Source organism: Trachymyrmex cornetzi, unplaced genomic scaffold (genome assembly GCF_001594075.2).
Source record: "Trachymyrmex cornetzi isolate Tcor2-1 unplaced genomic scaffold, Tcor1.1 scaffold7, whole genome shotgun sequence".
In the NCBI taxonomy this organism is placed as follows: domain Eukaryota; kingdom Metazoa; phylum Arthropoda; class Insecta; order Hymenoptera; family Formicidae; genus Trachymyrmex; species Trachymyrmex cornetzi.
In genome coordinates, this window is record NW_017300025.1 from 468,655 (window position 1) to 492,209 (window position 23,555).

The 23,555-nt window shown below is 35.2% G+C and overlaps 5 protein-coding genes across 8 annotated transcripts in view; 2 read left to right on the plus strand and 3 right to left on the minus strand.

Annotated features, from left to right (window-relative positions):
• Positions 1 to 56: 56 nt before the first annotated feature.
• Positions 57 to 2,492, minus strand: pont (RuvB-like helicase pontin). The gene is made up of 3 exons (XM_018517584.1): positions 2,223 to 2,492; positions 903 to 1,578; positions 57 to 612 (listed from the first exon to the last, which is right to left on the minus strand). The coding sequence occupies exons 1-3, from the start codon at positions 2,361 to 2,363 to the stop codon at positions 59 to 61; spliced, it is 1,371 nt and encodes a 456-aa protein (XP_018373086.1). The 5' UTR covers positions 2,364 to 2,492; the 3' UTR covers positions 57 to 58.
• Positions 2,493 to 3,732: 1,240 nt separating this feature from the next.
• LOC108767618 (solute carrier family 35 member E3) lies at positions 3,733 to 5,434 on the minus strand. 2 transcript variants are annotated; one of them, XM_018517585.1, is made up of 5 exons: positions 4,588 to 5,434; positions 4,323 to 4,475; positions 4,156 to 4,238; positions 3,944 to 4,082; positions 3,733 to 3,877 (listed from the first exon to the last, which is right to left on the minus strand). In XM_018517585.1, the coding sequence occupies exons 1-5, from the start codon at positions 5,077 to 5,079 to the stop codon at positions 3,809 to 3,811; spliced, it is 936 nt and encodes a 311-aa protein (XP_018373087.1). In that variant the 5' UTR covers positions 5,080 to 5,434; the 3' UTR covers positions 3,733 to 3,808. The 2 variants fall into 2 exon arrangements, with proteins under 2 accessions (XP_018373087.1, XP_018373088.1); XM_018517586.1 differs by having other exon boundaries at positions 3,825 to 3,892.
• A 2,223-nt stretch (positions 5,435 to 7,657) lies between these two features.
• Positions 7,658 to 14,233, plus strand: Nup160 (nuclear pore complex protein Nup160). Its single transcript, XM_018517591.1, has 14 exons — positions 7,658 to 7,836; positions 8,322 to 8,635; positions 8,717 to 8,834; positions 9,044 to 9,573; positions 9,661 to 10,461; positions 10,541 to 10,971; positions 11,080 to 11,301; positions 11,426 to 12,108; positions 12,184 to 12,537; positions 12,625 to 12,812; positions 12,885 to 13,046; positions 13,130 to 13,360; positions 13,456 to 13,559; positions 14,172 to 14,233. Exons 1-13 carry the CDS (start codon positions 7,752 to 7,754, stop codon positions 13,555 to 13,557), a joined length of 4,221 nt encoding a protein of 1,406 aa, XP_018373093.1. The 5' UTR covers positions 7,658 to 7,751; the 3' UTR covers positions 13,558 to 13,559; positions 14,172 to 14,233.
• On the minus strand, positions 13,638 to 18,481 carry LOC108767621 (uncharacterized). The gene is made up of 4 exons (XM_018517592.1): positions 17,966 to 18,481; positions 14,091 to 14,270; positions 13,902 to 13,987; positions 13,638 to 13,813 (listed from the first exon to the last, which is right to left on the minus strand). The coding sequence occupies exons 2-4, from the start codon at positions 14,236 to 14,238 to the stop codon at positions 13,700 to 13,702; spliced, it is 348 nt and encodes a 115-aa protein (XP_018373094.1). The 5' UTR covers positions 14,239 to 14,270; positions 17,966 to 18,481; the 3' UTR covers positions 13,638 to 13,699.
• A 1,468-nt stretch (positions 18,482 to 19,949) lies between these two features.
• The window catches only part of LOC108767619 (calcineurin-binding protein cabin-1), a 20,166-nt gene continuing 16,560 nt past the window's right edge, over positions 19,950 to 23,555 (plus strand). For all 3 annotated transcript variants that reach the window (XM_018517588.1, XM_018517589.1, XM_018517590.1), the window contains exons 1-5: positions 19,950 to 20,115; positions 21,086 to 22,632; positions 22,710 to 22,871; positions 22,957 to 23,145; positions 23,357 to 23,500. In XM_018517588.1, coding sequence (XP_018373090.1) covers positions 20,032 to 20,115; positions 21,086 to 22,632; positions 22,710 to 22,871; positions 22,957 to 23,145; positions 23,357 to 23,500 — 2,126 coding nt within the window. In that variant the 5' untranslated portion in view covers positions 19,950 to 20,031. The remainder of the gene's footprint in view (positions 20,116 to 21,085; positions 22,633 to 22,709; positions 22,872 to 22,956; positions 23,146 to 23,356; positions 23,501 to 23,555) is intronic.

A 23,555-nucleotide genomic window follows, 5' to 3' on the forward strand; every position in this document is an offset into this window, starting at 1 on the left:
ATGAATGGATTTAAGGAAAATAATTATAAATATATTGTATCTATCATAAAATTAAGTTTTATTTCATAAATTTATCTTGATTTTGCGAGAGTATCTTAGCGGACGATTTAGCATCCAAGAAAAGCGCATTAACTTCTTCAATGTCCTCCTTTTTGATACTAGTTCTTTCATTGACTTTCGCCGCCAAAGCTGCGGGTGTTAAAAGTTGTACTACATATCTGAGAGTAGTTTTCGTGCCGAGTTCGCCGAGACTGGATAGAGCCTCATCATCAATTTGCAGTCCTTCCGTAACAGCTCTCAGTTTTACTATTTGTTCAATTTCTTGTCTAGAATATGGAAGAGTTCTTATAATCAGAAGACGGTCCAACAGGTCGAGAGGTATGCCGTGTGGAGAGATAATGTCTTCGGTTCCTCTGATCTCGCAGCGGCCACGATTCGTAGCGAAAATAACGATCGGCGCTATAGCACTTTCCAACGCGCGGTGTAGATAAGTAAACGTTTCTATGTCTAGCATATGAACCTCATCTATGAACAATACTCCTGGTACTAATTCAGCGATGCCTTGGTCGATATATTTGTTTACTACCTTGTTTATCTCTTTCCGCAACTTATCTGAAATAATTTTGACCTGATTAAATATATTTCTAATTATAATTGAACATATCTTTAATATGACTGAATTAAAAAAAATTGTAAGTTATAAATATTAAAAATATTAATATATGCCTGTTTCCATTTCCATTCCGTTACTTAACAAAATAGTAGTACAAGCGTTATTTTTCATTTATAACTCAATAAACAACTATATTTTTTCTCACTTTAAATTTTAGTTTTCTTTTGTTAAAAATTGATATAATGAATTGTCCTGAAATAATGTTAATATGGTTAATTTTCTCTTTTACCTGTAATTTCAGTTTTCTTAGGCTTCATCAATTGTCCCATCATTGACATTATGTCCTGTCCTCCTTGTGGCTTAGCATTAGCTACATCCAAATCATGCAGCGTTACGTCTTGAATAACTTCCTTCTTTTTATGTACATCGCCTTTCGGTAAAGGAACATATTCCTCCGCTTCTAGATCGAATTCCGTAGCAAAATTATCGCTTCGACCTTGCCTCTTTACCGCCCCGCTATTAGCTTCAATGTAAATTACATCGCCAGTTTCCACTTTCTCTTTTTGTAAAGATTCATATATCGAAGGATCCAATTTTAATTGTTTTGTGCCTTTTGAAGTTTTCAATCCGAGGACTACGTGAGATACAGTTTTACCATAACCGCCCATAGGATTCTCTGTTTCAACAGGTGACAACTCGGTCACTTCACCTTCATATACCTCTTTAGTTTCTTTAATCCTTAAACCAATGGCCCTCCTAAAATTCTCCATGAGGACCTCTGTTTTCTTAATCTCTGAGCTGTAAACTTCCGAGCCCACCATAGGACAGAAAGGTACTTTGTTACCAAGTTCCTGAGCAATGGCAAGTGCTATCGCAGTCTTGCCTGTACCTGGTGGACCAGCCAATAACACTGCACGTCCTGCCATTCTCTTTGACTTTATCATGTCAACGACGATACCTGCTGCCTGTAAGAACATTATATTTATGCTTCTCATCATCCATCATATCATTAACGTACAATAATAATAAAAAACTAAATCTGTGAAAAAACTGTTGACTTGAAACTCTTGAAATTTGAATGTCATTTGACATATGATGTAAGTACACAGATTCTTATGATTTTTATACATGGTTTTTTTTCTACTGCGATGCTATATCTTAATTTATGAGATTGATTGGTAAGTTTTAATGTGACTAAAGGAACTAAATTGTAACCTATTTTGGGAACAAATTAAACTAAAATTAAATAATTATACACCATGGCTACGGTCCACTCGATGCTACAAATGCTTCAAAGCATTTTTTGATTGATCAATTAGTAAAATTCTTTCTTCCGATTAGTCAATCGAACGCTTCAAAGCATTTGTAGCGCCAAGTGGACCGCATCCACAATAACACATAAATAGCTAAACTAGAAACAGAATCGTGATACATTCTTTGGCAATAAAGAAAAATATGAATTTTCTAGCAAGACAAGGAAATCATGATGCTTTCTCTTTGACGCTACTCTGAAAGTTTCCATCATTCTAATTTATCTTCTAGTATCGCATGACACGTGATATATCGTGCATTTACTGGAAAACGCCGCTGCTCTCAAGAAGATGCTAACCTCACGCGCCATTTCCTGACCGACGAGACCGGCCGCGCTCTGGATGGCAGAGCCATTCTCATCGAGTCCAAGTCCCTTGATATGTGTGTGGGCTGAAATTCTCTGGGTCTTGGCGGTGCTCTTCACCTCCTCGATCTTCATCGTTGTTACCCCTTTTGCAAAAATAGACCAACGTAAACCGGCCGGACGAGCACGTTGCTAGAGTTTGTTTGATCAGTAACGGACGGAGGAACCCCCCCCCCCCTCTCTAGTCTCTGCCAGTTGCGTTATTACAGCAACGCCATTAGCGAAAATTGAACGTGCGCAGCTTGCGCGCCACATTCCGAAGCTCAAGCTCGTTTATTGATCCACTCAGCGATACTGTGCAAATATATTTCATCATTTGCGATAAAATTAGAAGATAAACTCAAAAATAAGAGATATGTCTCCTGAATTGTTGATTGAGAGAAAATAGTTACGTCAGTAGTCTGTAGGAAATAGATTGCAAACTATCTGTCGAAAAGTCCGCGTCTAGCAATTGATACATTTTTCAATGGCTAGATGTCTCATGAGACGATAGTTTCTCGAGAGTGCGACATACGGACTGATTTCGTATATAAAGGCATTCTAGGAGAGCACTCGTTGGGTCCGGTACACCTGGGAAAAAGCTAACGATAAATCGTAATCTTAATTTGAAGTTGCCGCTGATTTCAATACAAGTTCAACTATCTCAGCCCAAGGTGTGACGTCGACCCATTTTGCTTCAAGATACTATTTTCTCGTAAATTTTTTTTCGTTAAATTTTCATTATGCATTTTGTACTCACGCTGTCGTGCTGATTTAATTTTTCGCTCCAATTTGATTTTAATTGTATAACGATCTCTCTTTCTTAATCTATTTCAGCAGAAAATAAAGAAGAATATAAAAATAAAACAATTACAATTTATTGATATTTGAAAATTTGAACTTTAATTTTTTTTATGTATGCTGAAGGTTCAATCATATTTAATTGTAATTATTATAATGTAAATTACATAATATATTAAGATATATAATTATATACTTATTTAATTACGTATAATTATATATAATTAAATATAATTATGAATTATGAAATTAATGTAAATTTTTAAATTTAAAAAGTATAAATTAAAAAAATAAAAAATACTTATAAGAGCCAACACTAGTAGATTATGCGTGTAGATAAATTTACTTTTGTATATCTAAATTGTATAAAATATGAAATATAATCAAAATTAATAAGAATTGTTAAACAGGATTGTAAAGAGATATAGTCAATAAAGCTCACTTTTTTCTACGAAAATAGATTTATGTATACATACAATCTTCTAGTACTGCTTCTTATAAATATTTTTTTTATTTTTTTAATTTATATATAGATTTAAGTTATACAACAATCATTCTTCTCGAGATCATATAACTTATTTTACAATGAGGAACTATTTAAACAAGTTCAGGAATAATAAATAAATGTTTATTACAGTGTACATTTCAGTGACTTACAAAATTTATACATCATTAAGTACTCTCTACGATTTGTTTTTTCCTTTTTCAATTCCTTTGATCTATCTTAGCCTAAAATGGAATCATACTTTATATAGAGGCTTTGTTTCTCCATCTTCAAACTCTGGTATTATCGTCTGGTTGTCTTTCATCTAGAAGGGAATATTCTATTGAATACGAGGTACGAAGATGACGAGACGTACAAAAGCTGGACTTACTTTGACGTGAGCGTATAATATAATTCCCACTAACGTTAGAGTTATACCTATGACTTGATTTATCGCTAACGTTTCGTGGAAAAGTAACGAGCCTCCCAGTAGCAGAAGGCAGAATTTGGAATGTCCAACCATATTATATCTGAACATCTTGTTAAAGTGTATAACGTGCACATTTGTATACATCTCGTAATGTAATATTAATGTAAGGATACGTTAAAGGCGAGGTCTTTCCTATGATCCAGTAAGACGTTAAATTCACGAAGAAGGCAACTATACCTGATAGTATCACCATGATCTATAAATAAAGTGCAATATGATCATTCAATTTGATAATCTCAAAAGCTCCTCAGAGCTATCTGCTATTGTTTCAGAAACATACTATGTCCAACAATAACCACTTGTGCGTAAATGTCTGTCCTACAGGCTCCAAAATCGGAACAACAATCAACAGCATAACAGCAGATAATGGTGCTTGATAGAATAACAATTGCATTGGATCCATCTGAAACTCCTTCTGCTTTCTGTTTATCATCTGTAAGAAGTAATAAAAGAAATAATCAGTACTGTATGTATCTAGAATTTATGTAATACATAAATTCTGACTTTCTTATTTATCAAAAGTAAGAAATAACAGTAGGACGTACAACTTGATACAGAGACGTTACAAACACTCCTAGTGTTGCGTAGATGGTTCCAATAATGTTGAATTGTATATCGTAATAAAAATTGATTATGACTCCCAGTGTAATCGGTATCAGGGTCAGCTTAACAAGTATGCTAAAACGCTTTCTATAAAATATCATCTGCATTACTATCACGCAAGGTGTCGTTAGCATTTTTGCCACCTGATAAGTCCCAACTGTGTTGTGGGCCAAACTCAGATTTGTTAGAACGACAAATCCACAAAATGTCATGGCAATGAACACCATCTCCTTGATGTCAATACTTTTGACGCAAAAGACATCCAACTTTTCACAGATTATCAAGCCGATGAACGTCATAAAGAAGTGTATCATGGACAGCGTAATATTCGGAAAACGGGTATGAATGTAGAGCCATTTGTTGAGAAGCACAATTATAATTGAGAAGGCTATATTTAGCGTCAAGTAGAACGCCGTGACCATCTTTTTGTTCATCTTTTGTAGAAGCCTGATAAAGCTGTCGTTGCGAAAAATCAGTAATTCCGTTAACGATAACGTTAACGACGACTTTTAAGACATTGTTACATCTTGCACGAGCGCGCACAAGAATCCCGACTGCAATAAATCCTGGTTAGAGAATCATAACAATAATACTATTTCATTTATTGCTCCATCCAACAATCACATAATTCGTATATATCGAATGGTGTGCCATGTTCGAGTGCCTCGAGCATTCGGTATCGCTTGGCAATCATTTAACATTTCAGTTTCAGACCATTTCAGATTAATTAACTAATTCCACCATGTGATAGACCGCGATAAACGTCATGATCACGGATTGCTTCGAATTCTGAAATGCTCCGAAAATGACGAAGTTAAGCTGCCGTATTTCTACGCCATCTGGGAAAGTAGACAAATTTTTGAAACGAAAATTCATCATTACTACTCGATCGGTTATGTAAATTTGAGTTTAAATATTAATTCTTTTTTCCAATGATTTTATACACTTTGAGGTAATGAAATAAAAATTGAAAATAAATTGGTGTTTAATTAATTAATTTATTATGAAAGAGGAAATACAAAAGATCAAAGACCAGTATTCATAATCAATTTTTATCTTTAAGATTGTCTAAGGGCCTGCGCACAATAGAGGAACAAGAATTAGGGTGATGTCCCATGCAGCGGATCGTGCGTAAGCGGATTCGCGTATCGCCAATCACAGAATCATTCTCTTAGATATGCTTGAAGGACATCACCCTTAGATATTAAGATTTCAACCTATCAGAAATTGTGTATTCCGATGTAATCAGTTTCTGATAAGTTGAAATCTTAATATCTAATTCCTGTTCCTCTATTGTGCGCAGGCCCTTAAGTGCAGATAATATTAAGATGCCATTAACCAATCAGAGGCCGGTATTCATCAGTCAAATCTTACATCACCGACGAGATACTATTAAAGATCGACATCCTTAGGGCCTGAGCACAATAGAGGAACAGGAATTAGATATTAAGATTTTAACCTATCAGAAACTGATTACATCGGAATACACGGTTTCTGATAGGTTGAAATCTTAATATCTAATTCTTGTTCCTCTATTGTGCGCAGGCCCTTACGGGAGTTCGCGTCCTTGTGAATATTGAAATGAAAGGCCGGTATTCATAGGCCGTGGTCCGAATCATGCTGACAACGCTCATGAGCATTGTTTGTCTTCGTTTAACATTTGACAAATAACAAGGATGAAATGATTTTTAAACGTTGTGAGCGTGTATCGAACCGCGGCCATAGTCGGTTCTTATTTTAAGACCGTCTTAAGTAATGTCTTAAGTCGCCAATGCGGCCTTCTGATTGGTTCATGACATCTTAAGATGGTCTTAAATATAAGATCCGACTATGAATACCGGCCTAAGAGTTAAAAACTGATAATATTGTACTAATTTTATGATTTATTAGTTTAGTAGACATATTTATGCATTTATAACTCAATAATACTCGATTTTTCTTTAAAATTGAGATTTCAGTGTTATCATCAAAGTTTGATTATCAATAAAGATGATAATTGCAGAGAAAAAATTGTGATTTTTTTGCAATATATAGGATATTACAGCTTTACAAGTATGTATATTTATTTATAGGACATTTATGTAATAAAAAATCATGAATTTAATAATGCATGAGCCAAATATTTATGTTAATAATAGCAAATGTATATCAATCGTCGGTAATGTCAGCGTTCTTGAATTACCTCCGGGCTCTTGGGGCCCTTTTTATACCGCCGAAAATTTACCCAGGGTTGACGGTCTTTAATAATATCTTGTCGGTGTTTATATTCAAGTCCGTCTTATAGCGTTTTCGGGTTTGCACCAACCTGGGTTGGATTAATCTTTCCTATTGGTTGATGTCACACGCTCTACCAATAGGGGAGCGCAAAACGCCATTAATCCAACCCAGGTTGGTGCAAACCCGGTCGGGCCGAAAACGCTATTAAGTGCAATTTTAAGAAGTCACGAACCAATCAGAGGGCCGCATTAGCGACATTACTTAAGACGGTCTTAAAATAAGAACCGACTATGAATACCGGCCAGAGGGCTGTATTAGCATCTTAAGACATTAAAGGCCGCAGCACACACTCTTGCATAACGCATAATGCATAATGCATAAGCGAATCAACTAATCAGAATCTTTCCTTTCCTCCCATTCCATGGAAAAGAAGAATTTTGATTGGTTGATTCCTTTATGCACTATGCATTATGCATTATGCAAGAGTGTGTGCTGCGGCCTTAATTAAGACGGTCTTAAAATAAGAACCGATTATGGATACAATACCTTATATTAGGCCTGTTCTTTTTGGCTGAACTTTGACACCAGTTCGTCTTTCTTTCTTTTCTCTCCAGGAGGAAAGAAGAAGAAGAAAGATGAACTGGTGCAAAAGTTCAGTCAAAAAGAACAGGCCTGTTCTTACATCATGGCCGAGAGGGCGCGAACGACATTTTTCAATTGTATTTGTGAGTCATTGTGAGATCGCCTTCAATAGTATTTTTCGTCGATGACGTAAGTTGAAACACGAGGCGAGCGCCAAAAACCGTTCGATAACCGCTCAAATCGGCGGTTTTTTCTGTAATGTAAAGTGATAAACTCGTTTTAGTATCTCTCTGCAAAGCATCGGAACATGGTAGAGTTCCCGCTGGGGTATCGTGAGGTCGTGCCGGATCAAGCTCTGCCAGAGAAATGGAAAGAGATCACTCTGAACACAGGTAAGCGTGTTCTAACCTCTTCTAGCCGGAGTTCAACCGCCCGGCAAACCGAAATTTCACTCACGACGTCACATAAAAATGCTTCGAGGAATTATCCGTGGCGACGTGCAAGCACAACGCTCGCGGAATAATGTATTGTGTAACATTCGCAAGTCGAAGTATCATTTTTGTATCGTCTAACCTTTGCCTGTTTATTGCCCATTCTTATGTAAATTGATTTTGCATTTTTGATGCTGTAAATCAAGTGGTACACGTGACTGACTCTAAATTTATACGCAAACATGTATATCAATTTATTGCGTTTTGATAAAAATACATAATTTTAAAATAATTGCACATTTATTAACTATTATATTAGCTGTTACTATTGTATAAAATTTTATAACAAATTGTATAATATATGATACAAATTAATTGCATCATCATTATTGTTGTTATTATTATTCATTAAGAAGGGATAGATAAAAGGAATCTTATTTTTATAGGCGGAAGCCAAAGTACATTGCAAGATATAAAAGTACCAGAGAGGGCAGGTGGCTACTCGTACAAAGATTCTTCAAAATATTTTACTCGTAATCGTTTTATTTACTGGCGCATTTGCCATGATGTACTTGAATTAGTGGAACATAGTTTGGACATTAATCTTGCCAACTGTCGAGTGAGATACAAATTTACAGACACTCCAATTCTAGATGGAATTTCTATTCACGAAACAGTCAATTCTGTCATTATTTTGATCGTCACTGTTTCCAGTGTCCACAAACTTTCCTTTTCTCACCCGGATAAAATTCATAATCAAGTACGCATGAATTTTATTACTCGTTTTTATGTATATTTTATTATAAAAAATTATTTTGTTTTAATATTTATTTTTTTCAAGGAAAATCTATTGGGAACATATACTGATCTCAGTGTACAATCTATATTTAGCGAAGCTTCTGTACAAAATGCCAGAGATCCTCATACATTTCACATTATTTCTAATGCTGGAGCTACAAGTAAGCATACAGATTATTAGTGCTTTTTAGCAAGAGACACAGTGACACAGTAGTCATTTCTCTGTTTAAACAATGTAATGATTCATTGTGTTACACTGTGTCTCTTACTGGAAAGGATCCTATAGCATAATACGGCAATATAATAAATTTAATTTTGTCACTATCAAATATATATTATACCAGGCATTCACTTAATAATTTTTTTTCAGACTCCCCAGTGCCTCATGCAGCAGCGTCGTGGCTTACGTTGCCACAGGAAGAGGCACTGTTTGCCCTTGCATACAGTTCAGCCACTATATTACTCTTGAGGCTTGATGCACTTACAGGTCTCGTGCACACCAGTGAACTGAAACAGGACTCAATAATGCCCAAATTTTTAAGTGGTATAGCCACTGCCTTTAGAGGTCGTAATACCGAAGCTTATGTGGCTATGTCTCTTGTTATACACAGTTATGATAGCGATACGTATCTGTTTGCATTATGTCGAGAGGGCAATCTGCGTATATGGTCTTGTAACAAGACACAATGCGTAGCTGTAACAGATGCGGCTACCGAGAATCGTGTTGTCTCTCAAGGTGCGCAAGGTCACGTCTTACGGAAAGCGCTGGGCAACGATAACGAATTGTATCTTGGAACTTTCTTAAAATTTGGCACGGGATGTGAATTCAGCATTCTGAAGCCTGTGCAGGACAATGGCATGTTCAAGTTTATTAGATTATGTACATTATACACGCCAGACGTAAGTACTTTTATTAATACTTCTTTTTCTATATATTTTATTAAAAATGATAAAAGAGCATAACGAATTTATATTATTTGTACACAGCAACATTTGGTAGATTTTGCATTTACGTCAACTAGATTGTGGGCAGTGTGGAGAACTGCGGACATGGATGCGATGGCAGTGACACATGCACAATTACCATTAACGCATCGCATTAAGCCAGAATGGGAAACTGCGATTTTAGAACCAGCGCGTGACAGCGATTATATTGCAACTGATGAACCAGGACTAGACCCAAGAGAGGCGTACATTAATTACATTTTTCATCCTGGAATGTTTTCGTTGGCAGACATCACGAAAGCTCTGAGCATCTACAGGAGATCCAATGTTGTGGCAGATATGACTTTTTCACCAGCAGTTTTAAAAGAAAGGGTGTGTATGGCTGTAGAGGCTGAGATGCAGGCAGAAGTGATGGATTACGTGATTATGGATGAAGATTATCTCGAAATTGCTAATCGATGTTGGTCGAAATTCTACTCGTGCGTCGTCCAATACCACGCCAACGGTACTCGTCCTGTAGGTCTACTTCTACTACCGAGCGTTTACGGCGTTGTGTTATTGAAGAAGTCCTCGTTCTCGTTTCTGAGACCTATGGAAGCTTTAGAACATCTGGTGCTTTGCAACAATAAATCCTATATTTCTCGATTCAAGACAACGCCCATTCTATCACAAGATGAAGACACGTGTCAAGATCTAATCACGTTAATGTCCGTGTTAGTCTTGTTAGGAGAACAGTTATCTGAAGAAACTAAAACGGAAATCGAGAGAGAATTGTATCATTTAAGAAGTCCAGATATCATAATTGATGATTTACTGTCAAAACTGTTGGAACCTGACGATCCAGTGAGTATTTTAATTAATTTTTACTTGATTTTTCTTTATGCAATGTACTCTTATGTAATAGATATACTGTTAAAAATAGCTATCGGATTTTGACTTCCAATCGGAACTCTGTCATAAACTGAGTCACGTTAAAGATATATCAGGAGCCATGGCCATGTTGTTGGAAGCTTTAACATATGATCTTGGGCAGCCGAATAAACTGCAATTTGAGGATGATCACGATACTTCGAAACTTTTGTTGAATGTCAATCATCTATTTGGCAGTCAGCTAGGAATTGCCACGATAGCGGAAGCCATAACACAAATAGCGCTCCTGAGATTTTCTATCTGCAGGGATTTGTTGATACTGCAACAACTCATACTACTTCGTCCTGAGATATTTAATTCGAGATCTTTACATACTATAAGATCTTCGTTAGCGCCGAGAACCGTTGTACTTACTCAAGCTTACTATGTCGTCACGTGGCTATGCGAATCGACAGCATTGTACACGCCTTCACAATCATTACTGTAAGTCGTTATCATTTTATATCATAATAAATATAAATTTATTTTTGGTCAGGTGATATTTATAAGCAGCAACATGAAGACATGTTAAAGAAGATTACAAAATTTCAGCGAATCCAGTTCTCAACGTCTTTCAACTCTTAAGCTTGCTGATTCGCGAATTAATGTTGGACAGAGGCAGCATCGGTCTCTCTCGTTGTTAGAATTGTTTATTCATAGCAGCGGTGCGAAACACGCTCATATTTTGATGGCTCAAGCGAACATGGATCCAACAACTCTGATACCTTGGCACTACAGTATGCTAACACATGTGACACTTATCGCGCAACTTATGTATCCTTCAATAATAGTTTCAATTTTTGATGGACACAGTTTTTGTGTCAACGATTCTTTTATATCAAGTACAAATAATTCAAGATTTATTGTTTCTATATATTTTCTTGAGCAATGCAATTAGATGGCCGATATCTGGAAATTTTATCTTCCCTGAATGGCTACTCTCCAGTTGCCAGTTCCTGCTTGTTCAAGAATATGTAAGACTTCTGAACACATGGTGTGAGTGGAATAGCGCTTCGAGAAAATTTATATTAGCGGTTGCCTTATTAGAAATGGGAGAGATGCAAAAGGCGTGCGATCATTTTCTTCGTGCTTCCGACGGAATATTGACCGATCCGTTTCTAGTAGATGCCTTACTCAATTCTAACGTGACATCGAGAAATAGGGATTTGGTTTATTATTATCTGAAAGTTATCAAATTGTTCGAGGAGCACAATGCGTCCGACTGTATCATAGAGATCGCTGAAACGGCCATAACAAACGCCGACACAGATGATCCGAATTTGCCGACACTTCATTCCATAATATTCGCACAACATTTAAGTCTGGGTCATCACGCGGAAGCTTATCATTGCTTGAACGCGAATCCAGATCCCGTACGCAGAGTGGACTGCTTGCGGCAGTTGGTCGTTACGTTATTCGAAAAAAAATTGTTGATAGATTTAATTTCTTTTCCTTATATCGATATGTACGAGGATCTCGAAAGAATAGTAGAAGGCAGAGCCAGAAGCGTTGATCTTATGGAAAACAATTATTATAATTTTCTATATAGTTTCCATGTCAATAAGCAAAACATGCGGAAAGGTAAGCTTCTTGTTCTGTAATTGAGTATACATGTACACATATTATCAGCTATAAACTTTTATTATATTTTTACAGCCGCATCCATAATGTACGAACAAGCTATGCGTTTGAGTCAAGAGCCTCACTCTGCACCGATTATAGCGAAACAAGCACAATGTCTACTAGCGTGTATTAATGCTTTACATCATGTAAGTGAAAAGTACAGGTGGATCGTAAGGCCTGTAATTGATCAGAGTATCTGTAGTGAAATGAACTCATCGAATCCACAAAAGAAAAGAGATATTGACGGAAAAGAGGTTTTGCATTATAAGATAAAGAAACAAGTCGAAGTACTCGAACTGGATGATATCAAAAAGGAGTATTATATAGTAGATGCAAGATTAAAAATATCAAAAGTAAATTCGGAAATGCATATAGTTGCACATACTGGTAAATGTCTCTTATCTGTGTAATTTGTCTTTATGAAGAAAATGACCGAAATTTTATTATATATATGTGTATGTTCATATATTTCAGAACTTTCCGAACTTATCGTCACTTTATGTAGCATTGGCTTGTATGCAACAGCGTTACATTTATGTGATGTATTTAAAATTAGTAAAGCCTCTGTACTCAAAAGTTTGACCTCTCAATGCATCAAATTGAGTCAACGCGAGGATCCAAACGCCTGGGACTGGCTAATACAAAATGATATATTCGGTATGCATAATTGTATTATAATTTTGCAAATTATTCCAAAATGATATTTTCTCCAAAAGCTATATATATATATATAAGGAATATCTAATACAACCATTACAAACACTGCTTGGAAATTGTTAGAGTACTTCACATTGAAACACGAAAAGAGTGATAACTGCGAACTACATAAGGCCGTTGCACAAAAATTATTGCAAGATGGAGCCTTTCTACCACAATGGTTATTAATATCATATAAAGTAAGTACTTGATTAAATTTATATAGTATTTGTATAATATTTCTATGTTGATAAAATATTCTATTTACATCAAAATATTGTAGAAGCGAAATGCGTCAGAGCTTCTTCGTCTCATGCTAAATACTGGTCGATTAGTGGAAGCCAGCGACTTAGCGGTAGATTACATTAACGCGGTATTAGGTAGCGGTAAAGAACATTTTGGTCTTGAAACACCATTAGTAGCTACCGCGCCACCTGTTTGGTTACCGCTTAATACTATAGAAGTATTATTAAGTGAATTACGACACTTGAAAAATGACTCAGCTCATGCAGAGGTAAAGTATATATATATATATATATATAAATTTGTAAAAATGTATATTTATATATTAACATCACAACTTGGTATATGCTGAGATTTATATTTTAGAGCTACGAAAGATTAGATGCAACTTTGGAAAAGTATCTGGAAACAGTAAAACGTGTTTCAGAAGACATGATTAAAATGAAAATGATGAATGAGCAGTCCTAGTAGTAAGTAACATCTATTTATTCAATATGTATAGTTGTTACAAAAATTCTTGTATATATTATTAATTATAAACTCCCAGTTCAATGTACATATGGAAGAAAGATTTATGTAACAGTATATGCAATTATTTGATATAAATATATTAAATATAAACCGGATCGTGATTAAGTGACAATATAATTGTTAATAAGATAATGATAGTGAGCATTGCAGTAACAATCGCGGCTATTATATGAGGACATCGTTTGAACAATACCTATAATTGTCATTTAAAATTTAAAATTTTCATTAAAAATTTTATTAATAAAAAATGATCATGATTACAATAAATTTATAGTCATTACCATTAGCAAAACAACCATTGCAAGAATAAGAATAGATCCGACTGGTAATAAAAAGGATGCAGCCCAATAATGTTTCATTGTAGGTTCTATAAAAGAGAAATAGTTATGTTACTTTGAACTTATTCTAAAAAATTTTATTATATATATGAAGAAAACGATATTTTATATATTTTTAGATCAAATGCTCACCTATACGCCAATCTTGGTTAAATCTATTATAAATAGGAGAAGGTGATTTTATTATAATACTATTGTATTTTTCAATTGCAGAACCAAGCAAACTTTTTGTATCTATGGTTCGCGTATCATCTCTCAACTGGTCTCCTGCGATGTACATACTTATGTCAATTTATATTATTAATACAGTAACTGAAACAGTATAAAAAATTATCGTTTATAATTTTTGAAATCTATCTTGATTTTTTACGTTTATTAAACGTGAGTTTTCCATTATGTAATAAGGGAATTTATTTGTAAGGTGATTTAAAGTGCCAAGAATTGTAATATACTTTACACATCTTGTTAGAATACAGTTAATGGTAAGGATGCTTTGTTGAATATTTAAATTTTAAATTATTGTTTGTTAAATCTCACTATTTATTATCACTCATATAACTTCAGAAGCTACAGTATTCATATAATGAAGTTAAATATCGTTGTCATGTTTTTTATACGTTGTAATCTTACCTCTTCTGTAATCTAACAATGTTTATTGTATACAACATTCTCATTAAAGACTGTTACTTATTTGCGTCATTCTCAATGATAGTATAACATTATTATTATTATTATACATAATAATTTCTTCCATTTTTACATTAAACTCTACTATCAACAAAGAAATGTTTTATTGTTTACCGCAAGTTTTAATAATGTAACTACGTGTTTATATAAACCGAGGTTTTTATTGAAATCCTATCATATGTAAAATTTATTGTAAGAAAACGAAATGAGACAATCATTTGTGTAACTTTCAAAAAAAATTGTGACATTGTAGCCATAATGTATACGATGAAAGTATTCGTAATTATTTAATCAAATATTATAATAGATAATATGTTTCACACATTTTAAATCTTATACATATGTTTCTAACGTAATTGCATGCGTGTAATTTAATTTGCGTTGCTAATGATAATTTACAAAAAAAATGTGGATTTTTAGTGCGAATTTGTCATCAAGTATGATCATAAATAGTTCAAAATAATCAAATTAAATTTTACAAAACACAGAATATGACATATTGAATCTGCCCGATAGCAAACTTATAACAGAAAAAATTATCCTTATTTATAATAATGAATATTTTCATTTATAAGATGACAAACACTGTTCGGTTTCTGCTATCAGTTTTATTATCAGAATACAAATGGCTTTAACTAAATTCCAGCTTATCAAATAATATTTTAATAAGATAAAATTATTGATTTTAATTATTAGTTTAACACATGAAAACAAAGATTACATTAAGGATAACGGATATATAATTAGAAAGTTTTCTTTAAACAATTCTCTGCTGGTTTAATTGATTATCGATTGAGTTAATCAGAGTTTGATCGAGATTGTCCTATGTCAGCAGATTCTACTGGTAAAACACATAGACAGTTGACGCCAATCTTGTCTAGAATAATTTCTGAATATACTATACATACATCAATAGTACAGTAAGATATGAATCCGTAAGGATGGTGTTCAGGATATTCAAATTAATAATTGTTCTTGAATATATATAGATTGAGACTAAGGCCCGTATTCAGAACGCGCTTACAACGATGTTAGCACGCTAACATATTATACTTTACGTCACGCATATTATAGAATTTCAGAGATAAAAGTGCGTTCTGAATACGGGCCTAAGACTTTATTCAGTTCACACTTTATTACACTGATAATCGGAGAACCGCGCTCCGATCGGCATGAATATTAATTGGCTCGATAACGAGGAACTTGGCGCGTGGAAAATGTATGTGCGATGCACGACCGTGACTTCCAGATTCTTAATACGAGCGATACGTCTTGTCGATGCCGTAGGAAAAACCGTTCTCTTATTTCGAATATTCGTTGGACATTGCTCAGGTGTGTCATCTCTTCTCTAATGCATTTTCGGAGCATTGCGTGTGCACGCAGAAAAAAGATAAGCCAACGCAGCTAAAATATAGCTGTGGCTAAAATGTGCCCTTCTAATAGGGACAGCTAATGTTGCTGCTAAAGCTCAATTTAATATCAGTTGCTGGTTCAAACTTTGCTGTTATTGCTAAAAGTTGGCTATTGGAAGATAAAACACATTTGGTGCCGACATCCAACTTCATTAGTTAAAATTAAAAGCGTACTTAATATGAATAATTAAGTGGCAGTTATTCCTCACTATCTTAGCCGCGTAATCGAGCATTCCATTCGTAATTGTTTCTGGGACGCTGCCGGTTGCCTGCGCTATCTAGGCATAATATCCTTTTTACGACATTGGGTGGCATGCTCATTGCATCTACCGCAGTCTATTTCCGATTTCGATTTATTTTCTAATACGATTAATTGTAATATAACACGTGTGTTACATTATAATTATATCATTAATTATAATACGAAATTACAATTAACAGGTACGTCAAATGTAACTTTGGTTTACTGAATCTGTATTAAAAGTTTATTTCATGTATTATGGATCCTTTAATATAAGCTAATATATGTATATAATATAATAAGCCTTTTTTATGTATGCCTTATATTTTTATTACAATACACAACACAAATTTTTTTATTTGTTATCCAGATCTCTCTGATATATGTTTGATTTAACAACATGAAATGAATGAATTGGAAATTGGATTGGACTGCTTATACGTGTACAAAATCCCTCTTGTCTCTGTCTCATTAAATAAGTACGCTTCATTTCGCAATGTAGATTTGGTAATTATTGGTAGTGTTTAGAAATATACTGAAATGTGGCATTGAAATGTATAATATAGCTATACGTGAATTATAGACTTTCAATACTACAAAGAGAAATAACGTTAAATTAACAGCATCTAATTGAAAATAATCTTATTAATTTACAGTATTAATGCAACAAATCATCATTCTCTTGTTTAAAAAAAAAAGTTATTTATTTCATTAATACTGTTATTGAATGAAGACTTTTGAATAGATTGTGTTAGCAATTAAATGCTGTTAATACAACATTTTTTCTATGTATCATATCTTTAAACGCAGTAACTAATATAAAAGTACTCTTGTATCAAATTTGATAGCTGGAGTGGTTAAATAGTAGCAAAGCATAATATATGTCAGCTAAGATTCTTAATCTTGCTGCAAATATTATTAGTTTCTGTTGTAAAAAGAAATTAACTTAACAATATATAAATATATTTAGCTAAACATCATTTTACCTTAGCAGCGAATATGTTTCGCTGCAACACTTTATAAATAGTAGATAATAAATTGAGTTTTGACAGCAACAATATTACCCTAATAACACACTTTATCCGGGATACTCTTAGGGCATCCCTTCTTATCCTGGGGATGTCCTTAGGATGTTCAAAGGACATACAGATCTCAGGGCATCCCATTGAGGTCTGCTGTTAGAGTAGGATGCTTTCCAGCAAGGACACAGTTAGATACTGTGCAACATAGTGAATCGTTTCATCGTTTAACGTAGGTAAACAACAAGGATATAATGATTCACTGTATTACACTGTGTCTGACTGTGTCCTTGCTGGAAAGCACCCATAGCTATCCCTATAAGGACACATTTTAGCTGCATTGGCTAATCTTTTCTCTGCATGTAAACTCCTGTATTACCAAGGGAATTCAAGCTTTTTATACACGTTTTTTATAAGTTTAACATTACAGTTTCGTGATATCTTACAGTACTGAAGTCAAACGCTCACGTTGTCTATGCCATGTCGCTATGCTCATCTGTGCTCATCTTATCGCCGGGCACAGTGTCTCCTAATAAATTTCCGCGCGCGTCAGCATATTTTATAAAATGCAACCTGCAATATCTGATGCAGCGCACATACACTGTTCGCTGAGACTAGCAATAAAATAGCATAATTATGCGTGCTTACCTCAACGCACAACATCCTCTCATGCAAGATCTTTTCGATTATTGCCATTCTCGGCGAGGCAACATCACCGAATACGCGCCTCTGTACTGAAAACAAAAGCGAAACTAAGACGTGATCGACAGCATACCGAGCATACAGTTGGTACAGCTCGACCGCTGCGTGCGACATAACATTTTATTTGTAACATTCGGGGCGACAAGCGAGATAAGGCAAGTTAAAAGTTCAATTGTTCCTCTCAGTTCCTCTCGCCGCACGCGAGATACCTGACTTCCGAAGTCGGAATCGCAGATAATTCATTGCGCTCGTTTCGTGCATTGCACTCGCCTACACTCGACGTGAATCAAATATTAAATTCATCTTTCTCGTTTAAGTCACATTTCTTTCCGTTTCATGGAGAACCGGATACACGTGCAGTAAGACTACAAGAAAAAGGTAGGAAAAACAAAGTGTGATCGAGTAAACGACTCGGATTTTGTGTACACTTGATCGCTATCTCTGAATTATCTCTTTTGATCACTCGACAATCTCACTAGCATCTGGGTGCTTTCCATTTGATGATACAAGTCGACACAAATCGACACAAGCGTCGTTCTACCCTTGTTGACATTCAGAGAGTGACAAAGATGGAACGACACTTGTGTCGACTGTAGGTTTGTTCGTGTCGCATGCTCCAATATGTTCCAATATGCTCCTACCATAGGTTTGTTCGCGTCGCATACCCCAACATGCTTCAACATGTTCCTACCATAGGGCATAGCTCCTACTCACTCTAACGAGCGCGTTTGAGTGAGTAGGAGCTACAGTTGGAGGAAGTAGGAGTATGTTGGAACATGCGACGCGAACAAACCTCATAGCCCTACTTACTCCAACGCGCTTGATAGAGTCAAGAGTGAGTAGGAGATCCAACTGGGTGCCATCCCTCCAACATGTTCCAACATACTCCTACCATAGCTCCTACTCACTCTTGACTCTATCAAGCGCGTTGGAGTAAGTAGGGCTATGAGGTTTGTTCGCGTCGCATGTTCCAACATACTCCTACTTCCTCCAACTGTAGCTCCTAGTCACTCAAACGCGCTCGTTAGAGTGAGGTCAATGGGGATCACCCCATGTTGGAGCATGCGACGCGAACAAACCTCCTGTGTCATCAAATGGAAAGCTTCTATCTACAGGTTTGTTCGCGTCGCATGCTCCAACATGTTCCTGCCATAGTTCCTACTCACTCTAATGAGTGCATTGGAGTGAGTAGGAGCTATGATAGGTGCATATTGGAGCATGTTGGAGCATGCGAACGAACCTTACGTCAGATCAGCCCGCCGCCCTCACGCATGCGCGCAGTCTAAAGCGCCAGTAGAGTATCTAATCTGTTCGTGAAACTGGTGTCCTTAGTCGCCCCAAAGAGAAATAGAATTATAAATATATATAGAAATTAGATATACCTCTTAGCATGCGGTAATAATAATTGTGTGGATAAATTATGACGAGGATAGACGATGAAATAATTTTACAGGTAAAACACATTTCTTCTCTGCCAACCAACCTTTAAGGCTAATTCTACAATGTACTTATTGTTTCCTTTTTCTTGCTGTTTATCTCTTGCCTTCTTGATCAAAAAGGCAAGAGACAAACAGCAAGAAACAGGAAACAAAAAGCACATTGTAGAATTAGCCTAAAGATATTTTCATCTAACCAAGATCTTCTAAATTTTCGGATACATACCTTTTTCGTGGGCCTTTTTCCTGACTCCATTGCGATTCATTTTCTGACCTAAAATACTTTACCTTGTTTCTATTTTTCTCTTGGGATTCCTCGCACCTCCCGTTGTCCGGTTTGGCGCGCAGACTTCGCACTTAAAGTAACAAATGTGGTCCACATGGCACCACATTGTTACTTTAACCCTAACCTAATGGCTACAGCACTGCGCGCTAAGCTGTGAACAACGCGCATCGGCGCATACGCGAGCACGGGGCATGTTGGCAGTGATCAGTCCGATGGCATGGCGGCGTGTTAAAAAACCGGTTGTTTTGTTGACGTTTTGTACGTAGCCGACACCACGCGAACTCGGCAGGATGATCAAGATTTCGGCGCTTAACGAGGAGTCAAGTGAGGAGAGCGAGGAGGAGGATTTACCCACGATCACGAAGGAGGCGCAGGTAGAGCAACGCATCTATTTACATTATCATATAACCTAAAAGAGACGTACAGATATGAATTTTTTCGACGCTTCTTTGTTGTTTCGTATCGTTATCGATAACATTAATTTACAATGTATCCTTGCATTGATTATTCAGCGTGGATAACTAACGTTCGAAGAGCGCACAGATCCCTATTCAACACCAGGTGGGATACAACTTGTGTGTATGTGTGTGTGTGTATGTGTATGCCTAACATAAAGTAATAATAATAATATATCAATATTATAATTTCCTATTGAACAATGCAACTGTAACATACAACATGTGTTATATTACATTTACATTATTGAGTGGGAATTAGAAATGTAATGTTACTATTACTTTGTGTTTAGCAGATAATCACTCTCTAATGAAGTACACTTTAAATTATCTACCACACTAGTAAGTAGTATATGTTATTCAAGAGGTATCCTGGAAACATTCTTATTCAGATAACATCATGTCCAAAATCAACATAAGATGTCAAAATATCATAAAGTCTTAGATTGGAAACATATTGAAGATTAAGATTGAAGATTAAAAATTTAACCAATGAGAACAAAGAAATTTTAGCTCCTTTTGTTTTGATCGAACGAATTTCAATCTTTCAAATCAGGAAAAGTGATGTAAAAGGCTGATAAGAGATAAAACAAGATTAATAAGATTTGAATAAGAGTCAAACAAATTTTAAAAACATAATATTTATGTCAAACGATTAAGATTTCTTAAGGAAAAAATTTTTTTAACTCTTATTAGCCTTTTACATCACTTTTTCTGATTTGAATATTAAGAGTCCTGTACTTTTTAACTTCATTTTTCAGTTTTTAATACATAGTGAGAATCATAAAGTTAGCGATGATAAAAGTATCAGATATTTAAATTGAAATTTGGAGGAATTCTAAATATTATATTGATATGTGTGGTAAAATGTGAAATAATTTTTTTCCAGGAACAAATAGCACTGACGGAATATAACAAAGCCTTGGAGCTGTTAAAAGAGAACAAACGTGACGAAGCACTGGTCGTCTTCAAGGATCTCCTAGAGACTGAACTGTTGGATGGAGTGGAAAAACCTGAAGTACCAGATGGCAGGTCTAGACCAATGTTGTCCTTGAAATATTCCTGCTTCAAGAACATTGGCGCCATTCAAGCGACTTGTGAGAATTATGAAGAAGCTGTGGAGAATTATTGGGAAGCTGCAAACCTGGACGATTCCGATGTAACATTGTGGCATAGGATCGGCACATTAGCTATGAAGATTTCCAACTTGGAATTAGCTTGCTCGGCATTCAAGCAAGGCCTAAAATGCAATATTAATCACTGGCCATGCTTGGACAATCTCATAACTGCCTTATATGCTGTTCCTGATTATATGAACTGTCTGTTATATATTTCGGTGGCATTGGAGAGGGATCCTAATTACGTGAAGGGTCTGGCTTTTCGTGACAAGATATTTAAAGACATTCCATGTATGGAAGAATGTTATAAGCTGTATAATAGCGACTGGCAGATGGATCCACCTTTGTATACTGAATATGATCATGTATTGGCTGACAAATTATTAGCAGAGGCGAAGGAAGTTTCTAGAAAGTGGGTGGAAGTTTGCAAAGCAGAGTTTACGCCAAAATCCTTACCAGAATTAATTTTAAGAACTCCCTTAACTAGCTGCACATGGTTGGCTCTTGGAGAAAGTCTATTGGACATGCATAGATATATTACTGATAATAATTTGAATTTTGTTAGTAAAATTATATTACCAATCCAAAAACCTGATGATAAGAATACAGCGAGTAATGAAGTAGAAATTGTAGAAAGTAGTGTAAGTATAATGGAAGTAGATCAACAAAATGACTTGATTCCGAATGAAGAGACTGATATCAAACCTATTAAAATTGAAACGGAAGATTGCGAGATATCGGATGACAATCAAGTTTTTAATACAGACACAGTAATGGAAATTGAAATCGAAGACGACAAAAAATCTTGTTCAAGCGATGTGCAAATAGTTGAAGAGGAGGATCCGTTGAGAATGTCTGACATAGATGGTTTACAAAGTGAAGAACAAACTGAAACAAAAAACATAGAATCGGAGGAACAAATGCATTCTGAAGCAGATGCAAATATCGACAAATTAGAGAGTGACAAAGTCACAGACGATATTTATTGCATAGATAATGGAGTACCTAATGAGAAATGTAGTGATAAGGAAAGTGATAAATCAAGTGATAAGGCTTCTGAGAAAGGTACTGAGAAAGCGAACGATGCAATGTGTAAGGCAGACGATAAAACTCATTCTGAGAAAACTGATGGGAAGGAAGAAGGACAGAAAGTGAAGAAAAGACGCAGAAGTGCGTTATGTTTTCTACAACAATGGGCCTGGAGTTGCAGCAGCATGAGGCGATCCGCGAGAGTAAGAGGACCAAACAGAAGGGAAGCAGAAAGGGACGATGTTCAGTTAGAGGAAACACTTAGAAGATTATTTCCTAGTACCCTATTGTATGTATATTAAATAATGATTTATATGTAATTAGTTTGAAAATATAAAATATAATTTCTTTAATCTTTTTTTGTAGACCCGACACGGTAAGATTGACTAAAGATGACTCTACTAAAAATCTAGATGATTCCATGGACACTATGGATATGTACCAATTATTTGCGAATCGGGAGAATAATAAAAATGTGGAAACTCTTAAATGCTCGGAAAGTTCTAAATCGCCAAGTCCTGACACAAGGTGTTTGTCTATAATTAAATCTTTATCGATGTAATAATATCGTAATGATATTATTGTTAATCTGTGACTTTTTATATTTGTACAGTCAACCACAAAAATACTTTGGAACAGAAACTGAAACTGCCGATGTGGACGCATTTATAAATCAACATAACAGTAAAAGCAATTTAATGATAATTATCACGAAATTTGCAGAATTTTTATGTACTAAATGGAATCAAGAATGGCCGAAAGGAATGTCAGATATTTATCTACAAGCATATGTCTTTATGAGGTAGGGCTGCGTTCGGAAACATCACCTGGATGCCCTCATCTTATCCTTGTTTAACATTGGGTGAACAACAAGAATAAAACGATACAGGGAGATACTCGGGTGATGTTTCCGAAAGCAACCTAAGTATATAGGAATTGATTTTAATTTTTAATTTATTTCATTAAAAGCGAAAAATTTGCTTTAAAAATTTGGTGTTAAAAATTTTTTTTAGACAACATATTCCACATTTATCACCATTTGACGAAGATGCCAATGACAAAGTTCTAAAATTAGATACCGAAACGACATTGTTATTTGGTGAACTTCATACAGACAGATGGCTAGATAATAAACCAGACACCATGCCAAGTCCAACGTAAGATTTCAATAATTTTTTCTTTATATTGATAAAAATAATTTATATATATATA